The sequence below is a fragment of the Nicotiana sylvestris genome, chromosome 5 (assembly GCF_000393655.2).
Source record: "Nicotiana sylvestris chromosome 5, ASM39365v2, whole genome shotgun sequence".
NCBI classification, from domain to species: Eukaryota; Viridiplantae; Streptophyta; class Magnoliopsida; order Solanales; family Solanaceae; genus Nicotiana; species Nicotiana sylvestris.
In genome coordinates this window covers 25,749,529-25,770,921 of record NC_091061.1, presented here as the reverse complement: position 1 = coordinate 25,770,921, position 21,393 = coordinate 25,749,529, and the positions used below count along the sequence as shown (strand labels likewise).

General features: G+C 39.8%; 2 protein-coding genes across 2 annotated transcripts; both read right to left on the bottom strand.

The window, feature by feature from the left end:
- Positions 1 to 10,244: 10,244 nt before the first annotated feature.
- On the bottom strand, positions 10,245 to 10,661 carry LOC138868404 (uncharacterized). The gene has a single exon (XM_070145957.1). The coding sequence runs from the start codon at positions 10,659 to 10,661 to the stop codon at positions 10,245 to 10,247; it is 417 nt and encodes a 138-aa protein (XP_070002058.1).
- A 267-nt stretch (positions 10,662 to 10,928) lies between these two features.
- LOC138868403 (uncharacterized) lies at positions 10,929 to 11,564 on the bottom strand. The gene is made up of 2 exons (XM_070145956.1): positions 11,234 to 11,564; positions 10,929 to 11,125 (listed from the first exon to the last, which is right to left on the bottom strand). Exons 1-2 carry the CDS (start codon positions 11,562 to 11,564, stop codon positions 10,929 to 10,931), a joined length of 528 nt encoding a protein of 175 aa, XP_070002057.1.
- Between the last annotated feature and the right edge of the window lie 9,829 nt (positions 11,565 to 21,393).

The window sequence follows — 21,393 nt, the reverse complement described above, 5'->3', positions numbered from 1 at the left end:
CCTGATCAGCGAGAGTTGGCGTGCTCCATTTGATCCGGAGCTGCTTTTGATATTGGTACGATACGTTTGTACATATATATATGTATATGAGTTTGACGTGGCTCAGTCCCGTCTTTGTACAGTTATGTTTCTGTTAGAGGTCTGTAGACAATATGTCTAGTTGGGTTGTATGTGGCCTTGTCAGCTTTTAGTTTTTGATGTATAGTTGTCTATAGCAGCCTTGCCGGCTCGCCCACTGTATTCTGCCTGTATACGTACATATACCTTGATGGCAGGCTCCTTTCACATAGGTTAATTTTGTAAAGTAGCAGATGTTATTCAGGTTCATATTTTAGATGCATGCTTAGGGGTGTTTGACAGGTAAGACTTAGGCGCCCGTCGCGGCCCATCGGTTTGGGTCGTGACAATACATCACATGCTCCCCATGTAGTAGGAAATATACATCTCTAACCATGGTAGAAACCATCAAGAACTCTCTGAATCCCATTTGTACAAAACCAAACCATCAGGACTGAGTCCATCTAACTTAACCAAGCTACGTAGGTCATCAAACCCAAAAGTATCGCCACTTCCCTACATCATAAAGACCAAAAGAGCCAATTGCATCTGTTACCATACTGGTCCAACCCGTTACCAAACTGTCCTAACTCTCCGAGTTCCTTCAGAATTGCCTTCAAAGTGATACTTATCCTTGCCATAATACCACAATCCTTAACCAAGACTCACCATACGACACATAAGCATAAAACCACACCTCCCTAAGGCTCATAAGCGGATGAACGTTCTCTTAAGAACCCCACAAGTACCACAATCGAGATACCCACTCTGAAGAGACCTTTTGTGAGTTTAAAGTTGTTCATTTTACCTTCATGATACTGAAATGTAAAATCCACAATGATATAGAAATATTGCGAGTCTCGACACCATCCAATGTAACCCTCTTATACTAGCCATGTACAAATTCGCAAAATTCTTAATTGCCACATTTAGATCTTGCATTCATTAGAACCATTCTTGAGAGTGTTCCACTCTACTCAGATCTCAATCAAACTAATCAAACGAACCGAACGACCTGTGCCCCATTAGCACAACAATACCCAAGGAAGTAATGCACTCTTCTAAGCAACCGAGTGAATCCCTACTTCATGCACGCTACATCATTTACAAATAATAACTCAATCATCCAATGTTTCTCATATACCCATAAAGCATAATACAATCCTTATCCAAAATTTCCTTTACTCGAGTCAACCCCCATCTTGACCTCTGCAAGCCATAACTGATTTACCAGTATACCTCAAACTGAAACTAATACAACACATAATCGTGCAATCAACTTGTTGATAGAAGACTCCCCCAGTTGGCTCAAAGACAAGGAATAAAGCATCTGATAACTTACAATATCCACCCCCATACTGGCATAACACCATAATAGGATTCAACTAAATCCATCTTAAACTCATCTAACACAAACCATATAATACATCAAATCATTTGAAAATCTTGTATTCATCCTCGTAACTGTCAAGCCAACTTTCAAAAGTGATCCAAACTCAAATTGCACTACATATAATTCACTAGTAAAAGAGAAATCTCAACAAAACAACATAGGGATCACACAAACTCAGAACACCCCGCAAGAGATAACCCACATGCTTAGCCTTAAACTGACATCTTTCTATACCCTTCCACAGTCATAACTATTACACAACCACTTAATCTTCCTAAGTCTGAACTCATATTACGACATGAAAATCTATTACACTCCTCAACTAAACAACATGAAAAGGATCCTTCAACACACCCATAACTCGAGACTATATGTCAAATCAAGATGGAAATCAAGCACAAAATAGTTCTTTCTGCATCTCAAGCAAACCCTTCTTGTCACATTCAAATCATATAAACACATATCGCAGTCACATCATGTTCATCAGTGCTCCAGCTACTGTCAAAACCCAGCCTCAAGTCCTCCAAAATGTCCCATCATCAACACATAGAAATCACATCTCTCAGCTCATCCAAGGAATCACAAGCCATCGATGAACAACTAATACTGAGTGCTCAAGTGCGCATACGAATGCATGAAAGGAATTCAAAGGATTACGCTTCAAGCTGAATCAATGTCGCACGATAAAGAAAGAAAGATGGAAAGTATATCCTAAATGCCTTGTACCCTCTCGAAAATAGGCATGGAAGTTATCATAACAGTCCGCAAGACTCTACATAGACACTTGCTCATGACTTGTAGAGTTTATGAACCTAGAGCTCTAATACCAATATGTCACGACCCAAAATCCACTAGTCGTGATGGCACCTAACTCAACCCCCTTGGTAAGCCAACTAATAACTATCCGATTTCAATAATATTAAAATGACGATTAAACAAAGGAATTATCTGAATCCTATACCTTTCCCAAGGACTAGAAGTACAAATCATGAGCTTCTACGAATGGAGTTTACAAAGCTGATATGAACTAAATACACTTTCTGTTTGAAAAGTACATAAATAGAGTTTTAAAATCAAAGGCTACCATGAACAAGAGGTAGCTACAACCGGAATGTAGGTACATCTTCAAATCCAGCTCCCATCGAATATAGCAACCTTAGCAGCCAACATCTGCATGCAATGTGCAGAAGTATCTGCACGCAATGTGAAAAAGTGTAGTACCAGTACAACCGACCCCATGTACTGGTAAGTAACAAACCGAACCTTATGTTGAAAGTAGTGAAGGGCTAGAACATATGTCGGGTCCAACACCAATAGCCAACAACAATTCATAACAATGTAAAGCAATTAAATAAAGAAATAGCTCAGACAAAAAATGCTCAGCCTTTTCATAATTTTCCGAAATTAGTTTCACTTTTCCAGTATATCAGTGAAACCCAAATCTTTTACCGAAATCATCAAAAATATGAGTAAGTTTGAAAACTGAAATTTTTCCCAGAAACCTTTCTATACGCGGCAAAATCAGAAGACTTTATTTTTTTCTATCAAGACATTTTGGAAGCCTTCCCTAAGGCAGCGAGGGTGGAAGGCCACGATCGGGTTCTCGGCCTCAAGGCTCATCGAGGTTCAGCTCGAAGGAAGCAAGGTCCGAAGCCGGAATAAAAGAGGAAGTCTCCTAGGCACATGGCTGCACCTGACAGATCCGACCTATCTGGAGCCTACTGTGAGGTCTTGCGTCAAGCCATCCCATCTTTGTACTCTTACAATTAATATACATGTACTATACCGAGTCCCCTCGCCTATATAAGGGGTGTCGCGCCTTCTTTTTTATCCGCGGAAATCGGGTTTATGACATTTGGAGGGACAACTCGTTCCTTTTGGGAACTGGGTTTGCATTTTAAGAGTCGCCACCTAATGATTAGGGTGCATTAGGACACCAAAAGAGTTTGATTTGAATAACCAGAGATAGGGTAAGGGCTTGAAATTATTCTAAGGGGAAGGTGTTAGGCACCCCTCAGAATCCACTAGTGTGGTTCCCGGCCAGAAAATTATTGTGAATTGAGGTGCAATTAACATATAGGCAATAAGGCTCAAATAAGAGGGGATTTCAACACATAATGGTTTAAAAAGTAAACAACATTTGGAAAAAACAATTAGAGAAGCTGATTTTTTTAAATAAAAGAGTTAAAATGCTGAAAAGAAATAAAGAATAAAGGGAGGGGATCCTAGGTTTATTAAAAATATGGATCACCCCACACAATGCCCGGTAATCACTTCTCAATGAGGGGCTACATGTGACATTATCGCGTGGTCATCATATTCATATCTACCTGTCCCACCCCGTTAAGGTATTTAAAGCACGGATTGGTCTCACTTACTTATTGCATGCTATTACCTGTCCAATTCCTATCAGTACTGGAGGCACTTAGGACTACTAAATCCTAAAAGGGAGGGATATTAGGCTTATTTGAAGTTTCAAAGATAAAACTCTAAGGCGACATACAAAACACATATTGCATATTTTGGGGAAACATATAAACAAACAAAGGCTTACATATACCTCCTTAAACAAAGAAAAAATATAATTAGCATGACTTGCACATACTGTTTAGATATGATTAAAATACCAAAAAGCAAGAGAGTTTAAAAGTTGAGGCAGACTGGTTTATTACATAATTCAGATAGGAAGCCCGACTCAGGCCTACCTACTGGTTGTAATTATTAATAGAAAAAGTTGCACTTTATAGTTATTACTCTAAGGCTTGCCTAAGTGTTAGGATGGGGTCCTATAGGCATGGTATCTACTGAACTCAGAAGATGATAAGACAGTAAAACTTGAAATGAATTGTTTGGGATCCTATAGGCATGCTGGCTAAAATTTGTTAAGTGAGGGACTTAGGTTATCAAAAGAGATGCATAATTAGACAAATTAATTACAGGTTTTGCAGGTGATGGTACATATTATTACTGATTTTACATCTAGCATTGAGTAAAGCGACTCAGATTCATTTAGAAACTCCTATAGGCATATTTTCTACATGTTGCTGATTTTAGACACTTATAGACGTGGTTTCCAGGTGCAGAACTTGTTTTAAAACCGTATGAGCATGATATATAAATTAAGAACTTGTTTTAAACCTTATAAACATGATATCTAAATGCAAAACTTGTTTTAAACATTATAAACAGGGTATCCAAATGTTGTTTGAATTATGCAGAATGATATTAGAACAATCTTATAGGCATGATTTCTAGGTGAAGTTGAATATGAAGAATTATAACAGTCCTATAGGCATGATTTGTAGATAAAGTTTTGAATGTGCAGAATTATAACACTCTATAGGCATGATTTCTAGGTGGTAGCAGAATTATAATATCCCTATAGGCATGATTTCTACATGTGCATGCATAGTTACCCACCCTTTTTCACTAGCCGACTCCAAATGTTTATTACAACTTATTACGAACTAGAGATAATAAATTACATCAAAAGTACAAAGAAAATACAACCAGAGGAAGCCTGATTCTTGCTTCCTCTCTGAGTTATGAAATAGACCAATTCAAAGACCATGGATCCAAAGCCTTTCTCCAATTTGAGTGTGTCAGAGTTTCCTAAGAGCCTCAATGGGACTCCGGGAAGTGCTCACACCCAAATTGTATTACCATAATAGGGGCAAGTGCAGTGTGGAAGTGTCAGCCCTCAAGTGTCCAAGTTCAGAGGGAGCTCAATGGGTCCCAAGGCAAGGCTCACAAGAGGGGGGCAGAATTTGAGTCTAAGAGAGAGTGTGCAAGTAAAGAAACAGAGTTATGAGGGAATAAAGGAGAGGGAAACAGCCACAAACAGTTGATAATTTCATACAAAGAGGTTCAGGGGGTTGGGAAATTACAAAAAGCCTATGCTTAGGCAAGGGTAAGCTTTTGGCATGCACAGTAATAGAAGATGATGGCATGCCTATAAGCCTACCACAACACACAATAGCAGAGAAACATAGAGGTTAGGATCCCAGGCATCAAGCTTGAGTCATGGGCAGTAATATGCAATACTATCATGCCTCAAACAAATCATAAGCATTGAACACATTAGGGTGGGGGGTTTAGGATGCATAATAAACACAAAACAGACATAAAGATATTATAGCATGCTAGAATAAATATTGAACTAAACATAAGCAGTAGGCAGACAAAAGGGTAAAAGCATTAAGTAAACAAATTGTTGTGATGCTAGAATCTTAATCAGAACATACTAGTTCAGAGAAGCAAAATACAGTAAAAGCAGGTAACAGGACTTTGAAGGCAGGCCACAGTACAAGTAACAAGAAATAATATTTTTTGAGTGTGAGTTCAAAAACTAAGAGTGTTTGTGTGTGTTAATGAAAAAGCAGGGGTATTTATAGTTTGAAAATAGGTGCAAAATAAGGCAAAAATCATAGTTCAGCAGTAATTATGGAACTAAATGTCAATTAAAATCAAATAAGTATAAGACTTCCTTTAATTAAGGAGTTAAATTCAAATGGTAATGGGCAGAAATTATTTAAGGAAAGAGATCAAGTAGAACATCATGTATAGAATAGACCATTAGGGGTAAGTACATAGGGGTTTAATTAAAGGAAGAATATTTGAAATACTCGGTTAACAAAATAAGATAAGAAAACAAAGTAAAGTTGCAGAATAAAAAATTAGTACATAGCAAATCAAGGAGTCAAGTATTTCAAAATCACTGACTTAAGGAGAGCAACATGGGTTCCCATGAATAAACCAAGTTAAAGACAAGAGAATCGAAAGCCTGAATTTTTCAAATCAATGCAGGAAACAGGAAATCAGTAAAAATAAGGCAATAATCAATTACACGAGGGCAATCAGAATTACACAAGGAGGTTTGAAATCAGTCCAAAATTGAAGGTCATTTTAGAGGAAAATTTAGCATATAAAAGAGTGCATAAACATTAGGCATGCAAGGCTGAGCCTATGACAAAGAGAAGTGTCATGCAATCACAGAGTCAGTAAGTAGTGGACTATCGAAACATGGTAGTCACATAGGTCAATTTCATTAACTTAGTAATAGAGAAAAGGAGGGAGTATCAAATAGCATGCAAAGAGGTCGAGTGAAAGGGCCTTATAGTAGAGTTTAGCAGGAAGTCGAAATCACATAAAGAAGCGAAAGATTTCGAAATTTAGTCGAGCAACAGATGAAGCAACTTCAGAGACTCAAATAGGTCCAAAGAAATTAGGGTTCGAAACCAGTCAAATTCATAGCATGACTAGCAAGTAAATCACATAACAAATAATCTCATAACTCGAATGAACCCCAAATTTTAGGGTTTTCACCATCAATCGAGTATAGAGATGAAAGACAAGTAAATCAGACAAAATACTAACAAAATAAATTCAGAAAATCTCAAAAAGGAACTAAGACCTTTAACATGCACATTCCAGTAGAAGAACAACATAAAGACACACATTAAAAATCAGAGAAAGCTTCGAAAATAGCTTAACAAAACCCTAAATCGGAAAAGATAAAGGTTCTGAAGGTAAAGTTTTGAAAAAAAACGTGAGAAAACGTTCAGAAGCTTATAGTAAACACAGATCTAAAACAGATCTAAAAGAATCAGAAGAACCTCAAAGGTTAGCATTTCAGAAAATCCCCAGATGGTGAGAAAGGCTTGGAAAGTCATTGATCTAAACAGGAAAAGCCAAGAGTCAGGCTTGAATAGCCATGGTTGGCCAGAGCAAGGTCAAAGATGACCGAAAACAGCCATAGAACAGAAAGCATCCGAGGTCTGCACCAAGTTTCCTCAAGGTCTGGCCTTGAAACCATAGTATTCGAACACATAGAAGTCAATGGAGGTAGATACAGGCCTCCAATGGCTTTGGAAGCCATTGATTTGGACGATTTTAGGGTGGAAGCTGAGGGAGGCTGCTAGGGTTTGAGAGGAGCTTGAGAGAGAATTTGGAGAAGGGGGAATTCAAAGGCGACTACAGATGAAAAATGATTAGGGCTTTGGGGTAATTGGGAATTAAAAATGGTAAAGGAAATAGGGACCGTTGATCTAGGAGATCAAGGGTTGAGATTAGAGAGGGTAGGTGGGAAACAGGTCTGGGTCGGTTTGAACGAGGTTTGGTTCAGGGTAATTGGGTTTAAAAATTGGGTTCAAATTGGGGCTCAAATAAGGCTAAAATTGAAATAAACGGGGCTAACATTTAAATAGCCATTTTCCCTTATTTATTTTACAAAAATTGTAGAATAATTTCGGAAAATGAATTAAAGGTACTAAAATGATTAATAATGCGTAATTATCAAATTAAAAATACTGGAGTCAATTTTATAATTATAAACACAATTAAATCTTAAAATAGGCTAATATTGCAATTATATGCAATTTAGCTTTTAAAATACTAAATAAGTTTGTAAAAACATGCAAAATATATGTTGGCTATATTTTGGTATAAATATGAGAATCCAATAAATGGATTACCAAAATGATAATTTTGGGAATAATTACTGGGTTATTTCTTGATAAAATAGGGCAATAAATTGATTTAAAAATCTTTAAAAATTAGGAAAAATAATAAAATTCTTGGACATACTTATATATGCATACATATGCTATTTTGAAAGTATTTTGTATATCAAAAATATATAGGGAAAAATTGGGTATCAACAGCTGCCCCTCTTTACCCAGGAAGGATGAAAGAGTTGTCGGGTAAAGATATGATGACCAATTTTGTCCTGGCAAAATGGTTTGAAGAGGTCCGGCTGTGCCCTGGCTTCTGAGCTGCCTACATATCCCTGGTCTAACAAGTATCAGGCCATAGGTAGTTAAGGATCCATCGGCGGAACATGCCGACGGAGACTTCTCAAGAAAAGACGCGATATTTAGGACGGGGTGAATGGTTGCGGTCTGATAGGGCTGCGGGAACTAGAGCGGGATCGCTCTTGCCGAGATGATCGTTGCTCGCCAGTTTACCTACGTATACATAATACAAGCATATATTGTGTGTAAATTTAAACGTGATGCAAATTCTCGTCGGACCATGAATGTTGTCTTTGGACGGTTAGGATGATGTCCTTTGACCATGATGTCCTAGGCCACGAAGCATATAATAATAAAGGAATCACAAGCCATGAAATGATGCTCTTGGGCTATGATAATGATGCCTCCGAACCATGACGCCTTTGAATAATGATATGCAAAAGATTAAAGGGATCCTCAGGCCATGGCATGGTGTTCTCGGGCTATACAAATGGTGCCTTCGAATAATGACGCCCTCGGATAATTTGGCAATCTTTCAGCCCATAGAATGTAGTATTTGGCTATCTTTCAGCCCATGAGATGTGATAGGTGGCGATCTTTCAGCCATGCAGAATGCAAGTAAGGTGGCGATCTTTTAGCCATGCAGGACGCAAATAAGGTGGCAATCTTTCAGCCATGCAGAATGTAAATAAGGTGGTGATCTTTCAGCCATGCAGAATATGAATAAGGTGACGATCTTTCAGCCATGCAGAATGTAAATAAGGTGGCGATCATTCAGCCATGCAGAATATGAATAAGGTGGCGATCTTTCAGCCATGCAAAAAATGCAGATGGAGACAATGCTTTAGTCTCGGAAGGCAGAATGGTAGCCTTATGCAATGTAGAAAATGCAAATGGAGACAGTATTTAGTCTCAGAAGGCAGAATGGTAGCCTTATGCAATGCAGAAAATGCAGATAGAGATAGTGTTTAGTCTCGGAAGGTAGAATGGTAGCCTTATGCAATGCATAAAATACATATGGAGACAGTGTTTAGTCTCGAAAGGCAGAATGGTAGCCTTATGCAATGCAAAAAATGCAGATAGAGACAGTGTTTAGTCTCAGAAGGCAGAATAGTAGCCTTATGCAATGCAGAAAATGCAGATGGAGACAGTGTTTAGTCTCGAAAGGCAGAATAGTAGCCTTATGCAATGCAAAAATGCGGATGGATACAGTGTTTAGTCTCGGAAGGCAGAATGGTAGCCTTATGCAATGCAGAAAAATGCAGATGGAGACAGTGTTTAGTCTCGGAAGGCAGAATAGTAGACTTATGCAATGCGAAAATAAAATAAAATGGCAAATGGTAATAGCGTTTCTTAGTTGATAGCAGGTTGCGATATTGTAACTGCTGGGGACATTGTGATATAGGGAATATTGTCGGCGTGCATGGATAGCAAATGCGGTAAATGCAACAATTCTAAGAGTTGTATTCCTGAACATTGTTTGTCTCGTGAGTGTATAGTATGTCAGATGCTTTCTCAAGCCAAGTGTCTGCATCCAAAGAAAAATCGTGAGTTTTGTAGAGGGGAGGTTAGTTCGTATCCCCACTGGTCTTGCTTGACCTTTTCGACTTTGATCTGGTGATACAGTATGTATCATTGGGGGTAGTGTTGATAAACAAAGCGATTTCGATAATAAACATGCATCAGTTTGTAAAAATATGACATAAGTATATATTTAAGAAATAACTTTTAGATAAACCGACGATTGTGACGTGGCTCAAGACATTGCAACCTCTCTTGTTACGGAATTTTGAGGGTCCTCCTCAAAATTATGCCCCAGTTTAACGGGTTGATGCTTCTGACGGCTGCTTGTGATGATTGGCTGAAATTACTTTGGAATTTTGAGGGTCCTCCTCAAAATTCTGCCCCAGTTTCCAATCGCGGGGGAAATGAAAATTTTATTGAGTTGTGACCGAGCCCATAAGGCTGCCTACGTATCCCCTCTTAAATGGGAATCAGGTCAGATGTAGTTCAATTTACATCATATAAGGAAAGCATGAAAATTACACATAGTAATGTTTGACTGCATATAAATTAATTGGTTTTGGCCAAAATTCTCTGTCCATTTTTGCAAGTATAAGGGCTCCTCCTGCCAAAACCCAGTGAACCATGTATGGACCCTGCCAGTTGGGAGAGAACTTCCCTTTGGCTTCATCCTGATGCGGAAAAATTTTCTTTAATACTAGCAGTCCCGGTGTGAATTGCCTCGGCTTGACTCTCTTGTTGAAGGCTGTGGACATTCTATTCTGATAAAGTTGACCATGACAAACTGCGTTCATTCTTTTACCATCTATGAGAGCTAGTTGCTCGTAATGACTCTTCACCCATTCGACATCGTCGAGCTCAGCTTCTTGTATGATCCTTAAGGAAGGAATTTCTACTTCGGTGGGAATGACGTCTTCCGTACCATAAACCAGCATATAGGGGGTTGCCCCAGTTGATGTGCGGACACTGGTGCGATACCCCAATTGACGTCTCTATCATTTTCCTCAATATCTTCTTGATGTTCTTGTTGGCGACTTCTACAGCTTTATTCATCTGAGGCATGTAGTCTGTGGAATTCTTGTATTTGATCTTGAAGGTTTCACACATTGCTTTCATCAAGTCACTATTGAGGTTGGATCCATTGTCAGTAATGATTGATTCTGGAATCCCGAATCGACAAACGATACGGTTGCGGGAAAAGTCTACCACGACTTTCTTAGTACTGCTTTGTAATATGCTGCTTCGACCCACTTGGTGAAGTAGTCAATTGCCACTAGGATGAACCTGTGTCTGTTGGAAGTGGCAGGCCCAACTGGTCCAATAACATCCATCCCCCAAGCGGCGAAAGGCCACGGTGAGCTCGTTGCATTAAGCTCATTGGGAGGTACCTTTATCATGTCTGCATTTATTTGGCAGTAATGGCATTTTCGCACATACTGGATGCAGTCTGTCTCCATAGTCATCCAAAAGTAACCGGCTCGGAGGATCTTCTTTGCCAAGACAAAACCGTTCATATGTGGACCGCAGGTCCCAGCGTGGATTTCCTCTAGTAGCTTAGATGCTTCCTTTGCATCGACATACCTTAGTAGTCCCAAATCAAGAGTCCTCCTATATAGGATTCCTCCGCTGTGGAAGAAATTGTTGGATAACCTCTGAAGTGTGCATTTCTGAGTAGGATTTGCAAGCTCCGGGTAATCTCCTTTTGTCAAATATTCCCTGATATCATGAAACCAAGGCTTTCCGTCTGCTTCTTGTTCAACATGGGCACGATAAGCTGGATGATCATGGATCTTTACTGGAATGCGATCAATGAAGTTTTTGTCTAGATGTTGTATCATGGATGACAGGGTAGCCAATGCATCGGTGAATTCATTCTGGATTCTGGGAACATGTCGGAATTATGTCTTTGTGAATATCTTTCTGAACTCCTATATGTGGTGCAGATACGAGAGTATCTTAGAGTTCTTGGTTACTCATTCTTCTCGGACGTGATGTATGAGTAAGTCTGAATCTCCAATTACTAGCAACTCTTGTATGTTCATATCAATGGCCATCTTGAGCCCTAGGATGCAGGCTTCATATTCAGCCATGTCGTTGGTGCACAGGAACCTAAGTTTGGCAGACACCGGATAATGCTGACCGATTTCTGATACTAGGTCTGCTCCTATGCTGACTCCTTTGAAATTTGATGCTCCATCGAAAAACATCATCCAACCATCATAGGATTCTGCAATGTCTTCTGCTACAAATGATACCTCCTCGTCAGGAAAATACGTCTTCAGGGGTTCGTATTCTCCATCCATAGGATTTTCTGCAAGTGGTCTGCTAGTGCTTGTCCCTTGACTGCCTTCTGAGTCACGTAGAAAATGTCAAATTCACTCAATAGGATTTTCCACTTGGCTAGCTTGCCAGTGGGCGTGGGCTTCTGAAAGATGTACTTTAGAGGATTCATCCTTGATATGAGATATGTAGTATAGTCACAGAAGTAGTGCCTCAGCTTCTAGGCCACCCAAGTCAGAGCACAACAAGTACGCTCTAAAAGAGAATACCGGGCTTCGTACGGAGTGAACTTCTTGCTGAGATAGTAAATGGCCTACTCTTTCCTTCTCGTTTCATCATGCTGCCCCAGGACGCAACCGAAGACACCATCTAACACTGCGATGTAGAGTAGCAAAGGTCTACCTAGCTCGGGCGGGACTAAGACTGGTGGTGTTGATAGGTATTCCTTGATTCTGTCGAAAGCTTTCTGGTAGTCATTAGTCCATTTGGTGGCGGCATCCTTCTTCAACATCTTGAAGATTGGCTCACAGATAACTGTGGATTGTGCTATGAACTGGCTGATATAGTTAAGTCTTCCCAAGAAACTCATCACCTCATTCTTGTTCTTTGGCGGAGGAAGTTCCTGAATGGCCTTGACCTTTGATGGATCCAATTTTATTCCTCGGCAGCTCACAATAAACACAAGTAATTTCCCGGCAGGAACCCCAAATGCACACTTTGCAGGATTCAGCTTTAGGTTGTACCACTGCAGTCTATTGAAAAACATCCTCAAATCTTCCATGTGATCAGTGGTCTTCTTCGACTTGATGATAACATCATCTACGTACACCTCTATCTCCTTGTGTATCATATCATGAAAAATGGTAGTCATGGCCCTCATGTAGGTGGCTCCTACATTTTTTAACCCAAACAACATCATCTTGTAGCAGTACATTCCCCATGGCATAATGAAAGTCGTTTTCTCAGCATCTTCTTCATCCATCCAGATCTGATGATAACCAACGAAACAATCCACTAATGATTTCAATTCGTGCTTGGCACAATTATCGATCAAGATGTGTATGTTTGGCAAAGGGAAGTAGTCTTTCGGACTGGCCCGGTTGAGATCCCGATAGTCGACACAGACTCTAACCTTCATGTCCTTTTTGGTACTGGTACAATGTTGGCTAACTATGTTGGGTATTCTACTACCTTGAGGATCTTGGCTTTGACCTGTTTGGTGACTTCTTCCTTGATTTTCAAACTCATATGCGGCTTGAACTTTCTGAGATTCTGCTTTACCGGTGGATATGTTGGATCAGTTGGCAATTTGTGAGCCACAATAGATGTACTTAGACCAGTCATGTCATTGTACGACCATGTGAATATGTCCTCATATTCTCTTAGAATTCTGTGTATTCCCTCTTTTCTGATGACGATAAGTGAACGCTGATTCGCGTTTCTTTGACATTCTCTTCATCCCCCAAGTTAACAATTTCGGTCTCGTCCAGGTTGGACTTCGGCCTATTTTCAAAACTCTCAACTTCCTTAACAATCTCTTTCCTTATGTCATCTTTTTCTGAATCTATATCTGTTAGTTGCGTTGTCTCATTGCATGTCACAATCATTGGTTCATCAAGATAAGTAATAGTAATGTTGTATAAGTAAAGTAATGAGAGAAAATAATAAGATTGTTGATTTATAAGGAAAATCGAAATGCTTTGATAAATTCCATAACTGTTTTGAACATTGAAGATCTTATTGCGGAAATTTAAAATGCGAGAAAAAAATTAACTAGTAACAATAAAAGATAGTGCATGATGCTTGTTTATCCTTGCTACCCTGAGGCTCGCCGGACTCTGGTGGTTGTGATGGTCTAGTTATTGAGGCATGCTCCTCTGCTTACAGCCTGTATGGAAGGGCCTTATTCCCCCTCCTCCTCGAAAATGACACAACAATCCATATCATCGTCTCCTAGTAACAAATTCCTCACCACTGCCAGTGCTTCCTCTTCTTCTGACCCGTAGATAACATCGGTAGGTTGGAAAGTTTATTCCAAGCGTGGTATTGGCTGCTCCAGCGGATAGTAAGGACTGCGCCATGGTGGTGACTAGTCATTGAATTTTTTCCACGTATACTCATATCCCAGACCGAAAGTGCTGTCGTGCTTCTTGAGTTTTATAGGCTTAGCAATTCCTTGGCAGTTTTTGCCAAGCCCCTTGCTAGGTTCATATCTGCTCTAGTTCAATATGCTTTCAATCTTGTCGTCCCACCATTTGTCCTTGTCAACGGCGTTGACTCGCTCGATGTGGTTATAGGTCTCCCCGCCTATCTTTCTTATGCCTCCTATTGGTGGGATGGTCTGGCGACTGTATATGGGATTACTACCGTCGCCGTGAATGATCACTTCTTGGTGATTCCACTCAAACTTCACTTCCTGATGTAGTGTTGATGCTACGGACCCGGCGGCATGAATCCAAGGTCGTCCCAATAGCAGATTGTAAAATGTCGGCACATCTATCACTTGAAAATCAACATCGAACCAAGTAGGCCCCATTTGCAAACACAGACTAATTTCCCCAATGGTAGACCTTTGGGAACCATCGAAATCTTTCACGTTGATGGCCCCATCCTTGATCTTATGTATCCCTTACCCAGTGTCCTTAGTGTTACCAATGAACAAATGTTGAGGCTGGACCCTCCATCAATCATGATTCTGGTGATCAAATAATCTTCGCATTATACGGTGATGTGCAATGCCTTGTTATGATTCAACCCTTCTGGTGGCAGCTCATCTTCATGAAAATTGATCTTGTGAATTTCCAATACCTGTCCTACCATGTTAGCCATCTCTCCACTGGTGATGTTGCTTGGTACATATGCCTCGCTCAGCACCCTTAACAGGGCATTCTTGTGTGCATCAGAATTTTGTAGCAAAGCAAGGATAGAAATTTGCGTCGGTGTTTTGTTCAGTTGATCAATGACCGAGTATTCCTTGGCCTGTATCTTTCTCCAGAGATCATCTAGCCCGATCTTGGTGATGGTTGGCTAACTAGAGACCTGTTTGCTTGACTCACCCAAATGTTCCAGGGTATAAACCCTACCAGTTCTCGTCATACCCTGTGCCACAACAGCTTCTCCGAACATAACCTTGCCTTTCCTTCTTGCCTCGGCTGTGTAGTCCCATGGTATAGCCTTTGTATGGAATGGTGTCATGGCTGACAATGCCACTTGAATTAGCGTGGCTATCTTTACTCCGGATGGAGCATGCACCTTGGGCGGTAAGACCGCAACTTCGAATGGTGCAGGTGCATTTGTTGGAGACATGAATTCGACCTTAACTTGTGCTGGTGTCTTTGCAGAGGATGGTGCTTCAAACTCAAGTGGCATGGACATATTTACCTTGGCATCTCCAGAGGGTTGAATCTGGACTACGATCGGATTAACGGTGACTATTGGTTTCTTTGGGTCGTCACCTTCTGTGATCAAACCAATCGATCCCTTGGGATCCCAATCATCCTCTATTTCAATCATGTGAACGCCTCCTCCCTTGTGGGCTGGCAGAGGGTTATTGCAGACATTTGGAGCAGGTTCCTTTGCCACAATAATCTTGTTATCAATTAAAGTCTGGATCTTATTTTTCAGAGAACAACATTCGTCAATGGTGTCCTTTCATGCTAGAATGGTATGCACAGGATTTATTTGGATTAACCCATTAAGAGGGGTTCTCAGGAGTTGCAGCAGTGATAGGAGTGATATAACCAACAGCTTTGAGTCTTTCATACAACTGGTCGATAGGTTCAGCAATAGTCGTATATTGTTTTGGGGGCCTTCGGTCAAAGTTTGGTCGAGGTCTAGGGATGTTTTGGCATGGGGGGGATTGATAGTGGGATTGTTGAGTATTGTAGGCTTGGTAAACATGTGCTGGTTGGGAATATTTGGGTGAAGTAGGCTAATATGTGGGAGGTGATTGATAAGTGGGTGGTGGAGCTTGGTAAGAGGGTTAGGGTGCCTAAACCGATGACTTGGGACACCAAAAGCCAAACCTTTCCCAAGTGGCGACTCTAAATTAAATAAATAATCTCATTTCGAATATTGTCACTTAAATTGGAAAAACTCCCTCGCGCATTTTACCCTTCGGGGCGGGCGCGCAAAAAGGAGGTGTGACAAAAGATATCCATAGCGGTTACTGTAAAGTTTGTCATACATTTCCAAGTTCCCAATTTGACGACAACTCCATTAGCTACCCCACGAGCATTTTGTACCTCGGCATTCACGGTCTTGACGTGGGAGTTGGTTGGAGCAAGCTTCAATTCTAGTTTCTTTGCGGCAACCTCAGTAACAAAATTATGAGTTGCTCCAGTATCCACCATTGCACAAATGGGCTTATTGTTGATGGTGAGATCCACGTACTGATTGCCATTCTCGGTAGGTTGGATAGATTATTTCGTGATAACACCACATAATCCGATCATACCCAACTATGCGGTGCCCAAACTCTCTCCTTGTGGCTGCTTCTTCTGTTCACGGACCATGGCACTGAGGCTCTTAAGGTCAGGACAATTCCTGAAGCCGTGTGGCCCTCCACATATATAGCATCCCTTCTTCTCGGCCCGCGGCTTTTTCATGGTGTAGCCCTGACGGCTACTCGATTTTTTGGAATCTTGAGTCTTCGAGTATTGTTGTTGTATCTCATTGCCTTTGTTATGGTCTCCCCCACCTTTGACATAGCTAACCTTTAACTTTTTGCCTTTGCCTTTGTCGTGCTTGTCATGCCTAAATCCATCAATGATTCAGCCTTCACTATGGCTTGGTCTATATCAGTGACTTGTCGGCGTTGAAACTCCTGCTTAGCCCAATTTTGCAACCCGTCCATGAAGTGGAACAACAAGTTATCGTTGGTCAGGTTGGGGATTTGAAGCATAAGGGTAGTCAACTCCTTGACATAGTTATGTATGCTCCATGTTTGCTTCAATTCCCTGAGCTTGCGCTTTGCCTCGTACAAGACATTGTTTGGAAAGAACTGTCTCTTGAACTCGGCTTTGAACTGATCCCATGTACTAATAGTATATAGACCTTTATCCACGTCGGCCATCTTCCTTATCCACTAAAGCATGGCAGTCTCTGAGAGGTACAATACCTAAGTGTTGATCTTGGCCTCGTCGTCCCTCACTTTTCCATGCCCGAAGTAGTTCTCCAAGTGCCAAAGGAAGTTTTCCACTTTTTGTGCATCACGAACACCTTTGAACACCAGGGGTTTATGAGCCTCGATCTTGTCCTCTCTCGTCACCACAATATTGTTGGCTGCCTCGGTCACGCCAGCATTGACATGCTCCTCGAGCGAATATATCTTTGCCTTCATAGCATCGATAGTACTCAAAGCCTTCATGAGTCTGCACTCTGATGTAGTGATGGTTTGCCTTAGTTTTATCTTGGTGTGTGTACGTCCCTCCAAGTCATTTCGAATACTCTCAATCTCTTCAAGAGTGTGCCCCTCAAGAACGCTAAGGGTGCCTTCCACCTTCCCCAAGCAATGGCCAAAGATCTCCATGGCGTCTATCCCCGCGTTCACCTTCATCACTCATTCTTTACCGAGCGAGACATCCCCGGGCAGGACCTCCACTTCATCCTCGCTCTCCCCAGTGGCAGATGGTTCTTGGGATGTAAGACCTTCGTTTGACAAAACCTCGGGTGGCACCTCCTGGCTTTTGTTGGTGTCATTCCTCTTTTTGCCACGGCCGCTCTTGCCAGCAGCATCCTGGATGACGTTGGCTTCTGTGTTGGCAATGCTAATTTCTGCGTCGTTCGTCATTCCTTTAGTTGAAACCTTAGCTCTGATACCACGTTGTCACGTCCTTATTTGTTAACTAAGTACACGTGCGGCACTTGACAATTCGCTCACGGTCTTGTACAACTTGCTCACGTTCTTGCTATGCCAAGTCAGCCTTACTACACTCAAGATCGCTAAGAGAATGGAAGAAAGAACGCAAGAGAATTGTTAAAGAAAGCTTTGTATTTGAGAGAACTTGAATTATTTGATTGATAAATTACAAATGAGTGGCCCCCTTTATATACTAGCCCCCTAGGGGCCAGTGTATAAATATTAACTATTATACAAGTCATTGATATTTACAAGATAAGGGCTTTCTCTAGAATTCTCTACAAGCCTAGAAGATTCCAAGGACTTTCCTAGCAAATCCATAAGGATCTAGGTTCTTCCTAAGGAAATGTCCATACTTCTATAGAATCTTCTCACAAATGCTAGCCTTCTTCTTATGTAAGCTTCCACATGGTAATAATATATGCCAAATGGCGCCTATGTGGCATGATGACATGGCGGGTCATCACATTTAGCTCTATCAATTTATTTTCCATCGATGTTCGTGGTTTTACTACGGACTTTTTAAAAAGTTTCTCTCTCCGTTCCAATTTATGCAATTTATGTGAACTTATTTGACTGGGCACGGAGTTTAAGAAAAAATAAGACTTTTGGAATTTGTGGTACTAAACAAGTCAAAAAGGGACCCAAATTATTTATATGGCTTATAAGTTTAAGCTAAATTATTTCCAAATTTAGAAAGAGGTTATCTTTTCTATCACACCAAAAAGTCATATAAATTGGAATGGAATGGAGGGAGTATCAAATTTTCTTACATTCTAGAAATTCCTGTGGATTGGCTCTCCTTTAACCGGTTCTGCGCATGCACTTGAAGAAGATTGGCAAGAGAGAAAGTAAGTCTCCATCTTGAATATCTATTTACTCTTTCTCTTAACCATCTTATGCATTTGTTTTGTTTGCTGCTCATTTCTGGCCTTAGATTTTGGTTTCATTTCAAAGTTTCTATATTTTGGTTAGGTTTTCCTGGTTATTCTTTAATTTTACTTAGTTTTTATCCGTTATTTTTTTATGGGCATGTAAACATATGATTCTATTTTTTAATCTGGAATTATCCTTGTTACTAATATTTTGAAATGACAATTGGAGGTGGATGAACAGATGGGATTTGGAGGTGGACGAACAAGGAAAAACTTGTGATATCAAATTCTTTTGGGGCAAATTTGCAACTAAAATTACTTCTATGTAATACATGTATGTATATGTTCTCCTCTCCTTATCAATAGATTCTAGAATCCACTCTAGAGCTCTATTCTCTCTGCATTTTGCTTCCTTTGTTGCTCAGCTTCTGGCCATTGCTATGAGTCATCTTTTTCAAATTTCTCTGGGTCGAGTTTGTCTTTCGTGTTTTTGTGTTTTCGAGTTGCGCTAAGTTTTTTCTTTCTTTTTTTTCTTTATTTATCGCACACTACCTATTTTCCGTTATTGCTTGGAATATATGCATTTTGTATACCTCTTTGTGTGTGTTTTTTTACTTGACATTCTTTAATTGTTTAAGAGAATATTTTTCTTAATGCATGTTGATTTTTATTTTATTTTTCCATGTTTAATTTCCTGCTTGTGTTACTTTTGAAAAGTTTGGTTGTGAGTTATGCAATTCAATTTTTGTAATAACCTGAAGTATCAAAATTGTTGTTGCGAGATTGAGTCTATTCATTTACTCTATATTTGACTTTTAAATTGTTCTTCTCCAACTTTACTATTTTTATATACATTTCTTTCCTGACGATATATGTATATATGAAAACTTATGCTTTTATAATGTTCTCTATTTGTACATGCTGTATTTTATTATCAATGACAACTTCCATCAATATGACTTCTTGCTTTCTTTTTACTCTACTTTTCCAGTTATTTGATCTTTTCGTTGTTTACTTAACATGGTGAATTTAGACTACAACCACGATGCAACTAAGGCACTCGATGCTATGCCTGCAACAACATAACAATTTAACAATTTGATTGGTCAATGAAATTGCAAAACAAGTGAAAAAGATACATCCCTTGAAAAGGATACATGCTCTAATGTCATATCGAATCTGCCAATGACCAAGAAATAAGAAATTCATGACGATTCCATTTAGTTAAATACAATAGTAGAGGAAGAAGGTGCTTAAGCTTCAGTTTTACTTTTTGTTTTAAGATTCTTATCTCCTAAAGAATTCTTCCCAAAGATTTGATTCTAAGTTTTCAATATCTTTTGAGGGAAACATAGTCAATTTCTGGTTCTTTGATTATTTTTTGTGTATTACTTTTGAAGTAGAGCTTTTTGTTTGAATTCATAGAAAAAAATGATGTATGGTTATACAAGTACTTAAGTCTAAAATGGTTGGTTAAAATATATTTGTATCTGTACCTTTTATATCTTATGTGTGATTCCCGTGGCTTTGATAAATGGTTTTTGACTCTTCATGTTCGAAGAAAAGTTCCACCTATTTGTGTTAAGCACTAATAAACGTAATTAAAATGTAACGACCCGACCGGTCATTTTAAGCTCTAGTGCGTCATTCAGCAGTTGGAAGTCATGAACAACTTCATTTTAGGTATATTGACTTGTACTTATGGTCAGAATTGAATTTCAAGAAATTCGGAGTCAAATTGGAAAGAAACTTTTCATTGCGGCAACCTTAAGTTGAAGAAAATGGCTAAGATTGGAATTTTGAGTAAACGACCTCAGAATTGGGATCTGAAAGTTCCAGCATGTTCGAATAATGATTTCGGACTTGGGCGTATGTCCGGATTTGGTTTTGGATAACCCCTGAGCATTTCGGCGTATATTGTGGAAGTTAGTATTTTAGAAGAATTTCATAAACTTGGGTTGGAAGGCATTTCAGAGTTATAGATGCCCGTTTGGGATTCCGAGTCTGGGAATAGCTCTGTATGGTGATTCTGGAGTTGGGAGCGCAATCGGAAGTGAATTCGGATGTCCAGAGGTCATTTTGAAGTCATTTGGCTAAATATAGGAATTTGAAGGTTTTTGAGAAAATTCGACCGGAAGTGAAAATTTTGATATCGGGGTTGGAATGCGATTCTGAAAGTTGGTGCAAGTCCGTAATATCGAATGTGACTTGTGTGCATAATTTGAAGTCATTCGGACTAGTTTTGGTAAGGTTTGAGACACTTAGTCTCTCTTAAGAAAACATAAGTTGGAAAAGTCAACCGGATATTGACTTATGTGTTAGAGGGCTCGAAATGCAAATTTTATGGTTCGAATAGCTTCGTTAGGTGATTTGGGACTTAGGAGTGTGTCCGGAATATTTTTGTGATGACCGGGGTAGAATTAAGCTTGAATTGGCAAAGTTAGTATTTTGGCGAATTCCGGTTGATAGGTGAGATTTTGATCCGGGAGTCGGAATGGAATTCCGATAGTTGTTGTAGATTTGTTATGTCATTTGTGATGTGTGTGCAAAATTTTAGGTTATTCGGACATCGTTTGGTCGGGTTTTTGATCGAAAGTGTATTTTCGGAAGTTTTTGGAAACTTAGGCTTGAATTCGATGAGTTTTGGATAAT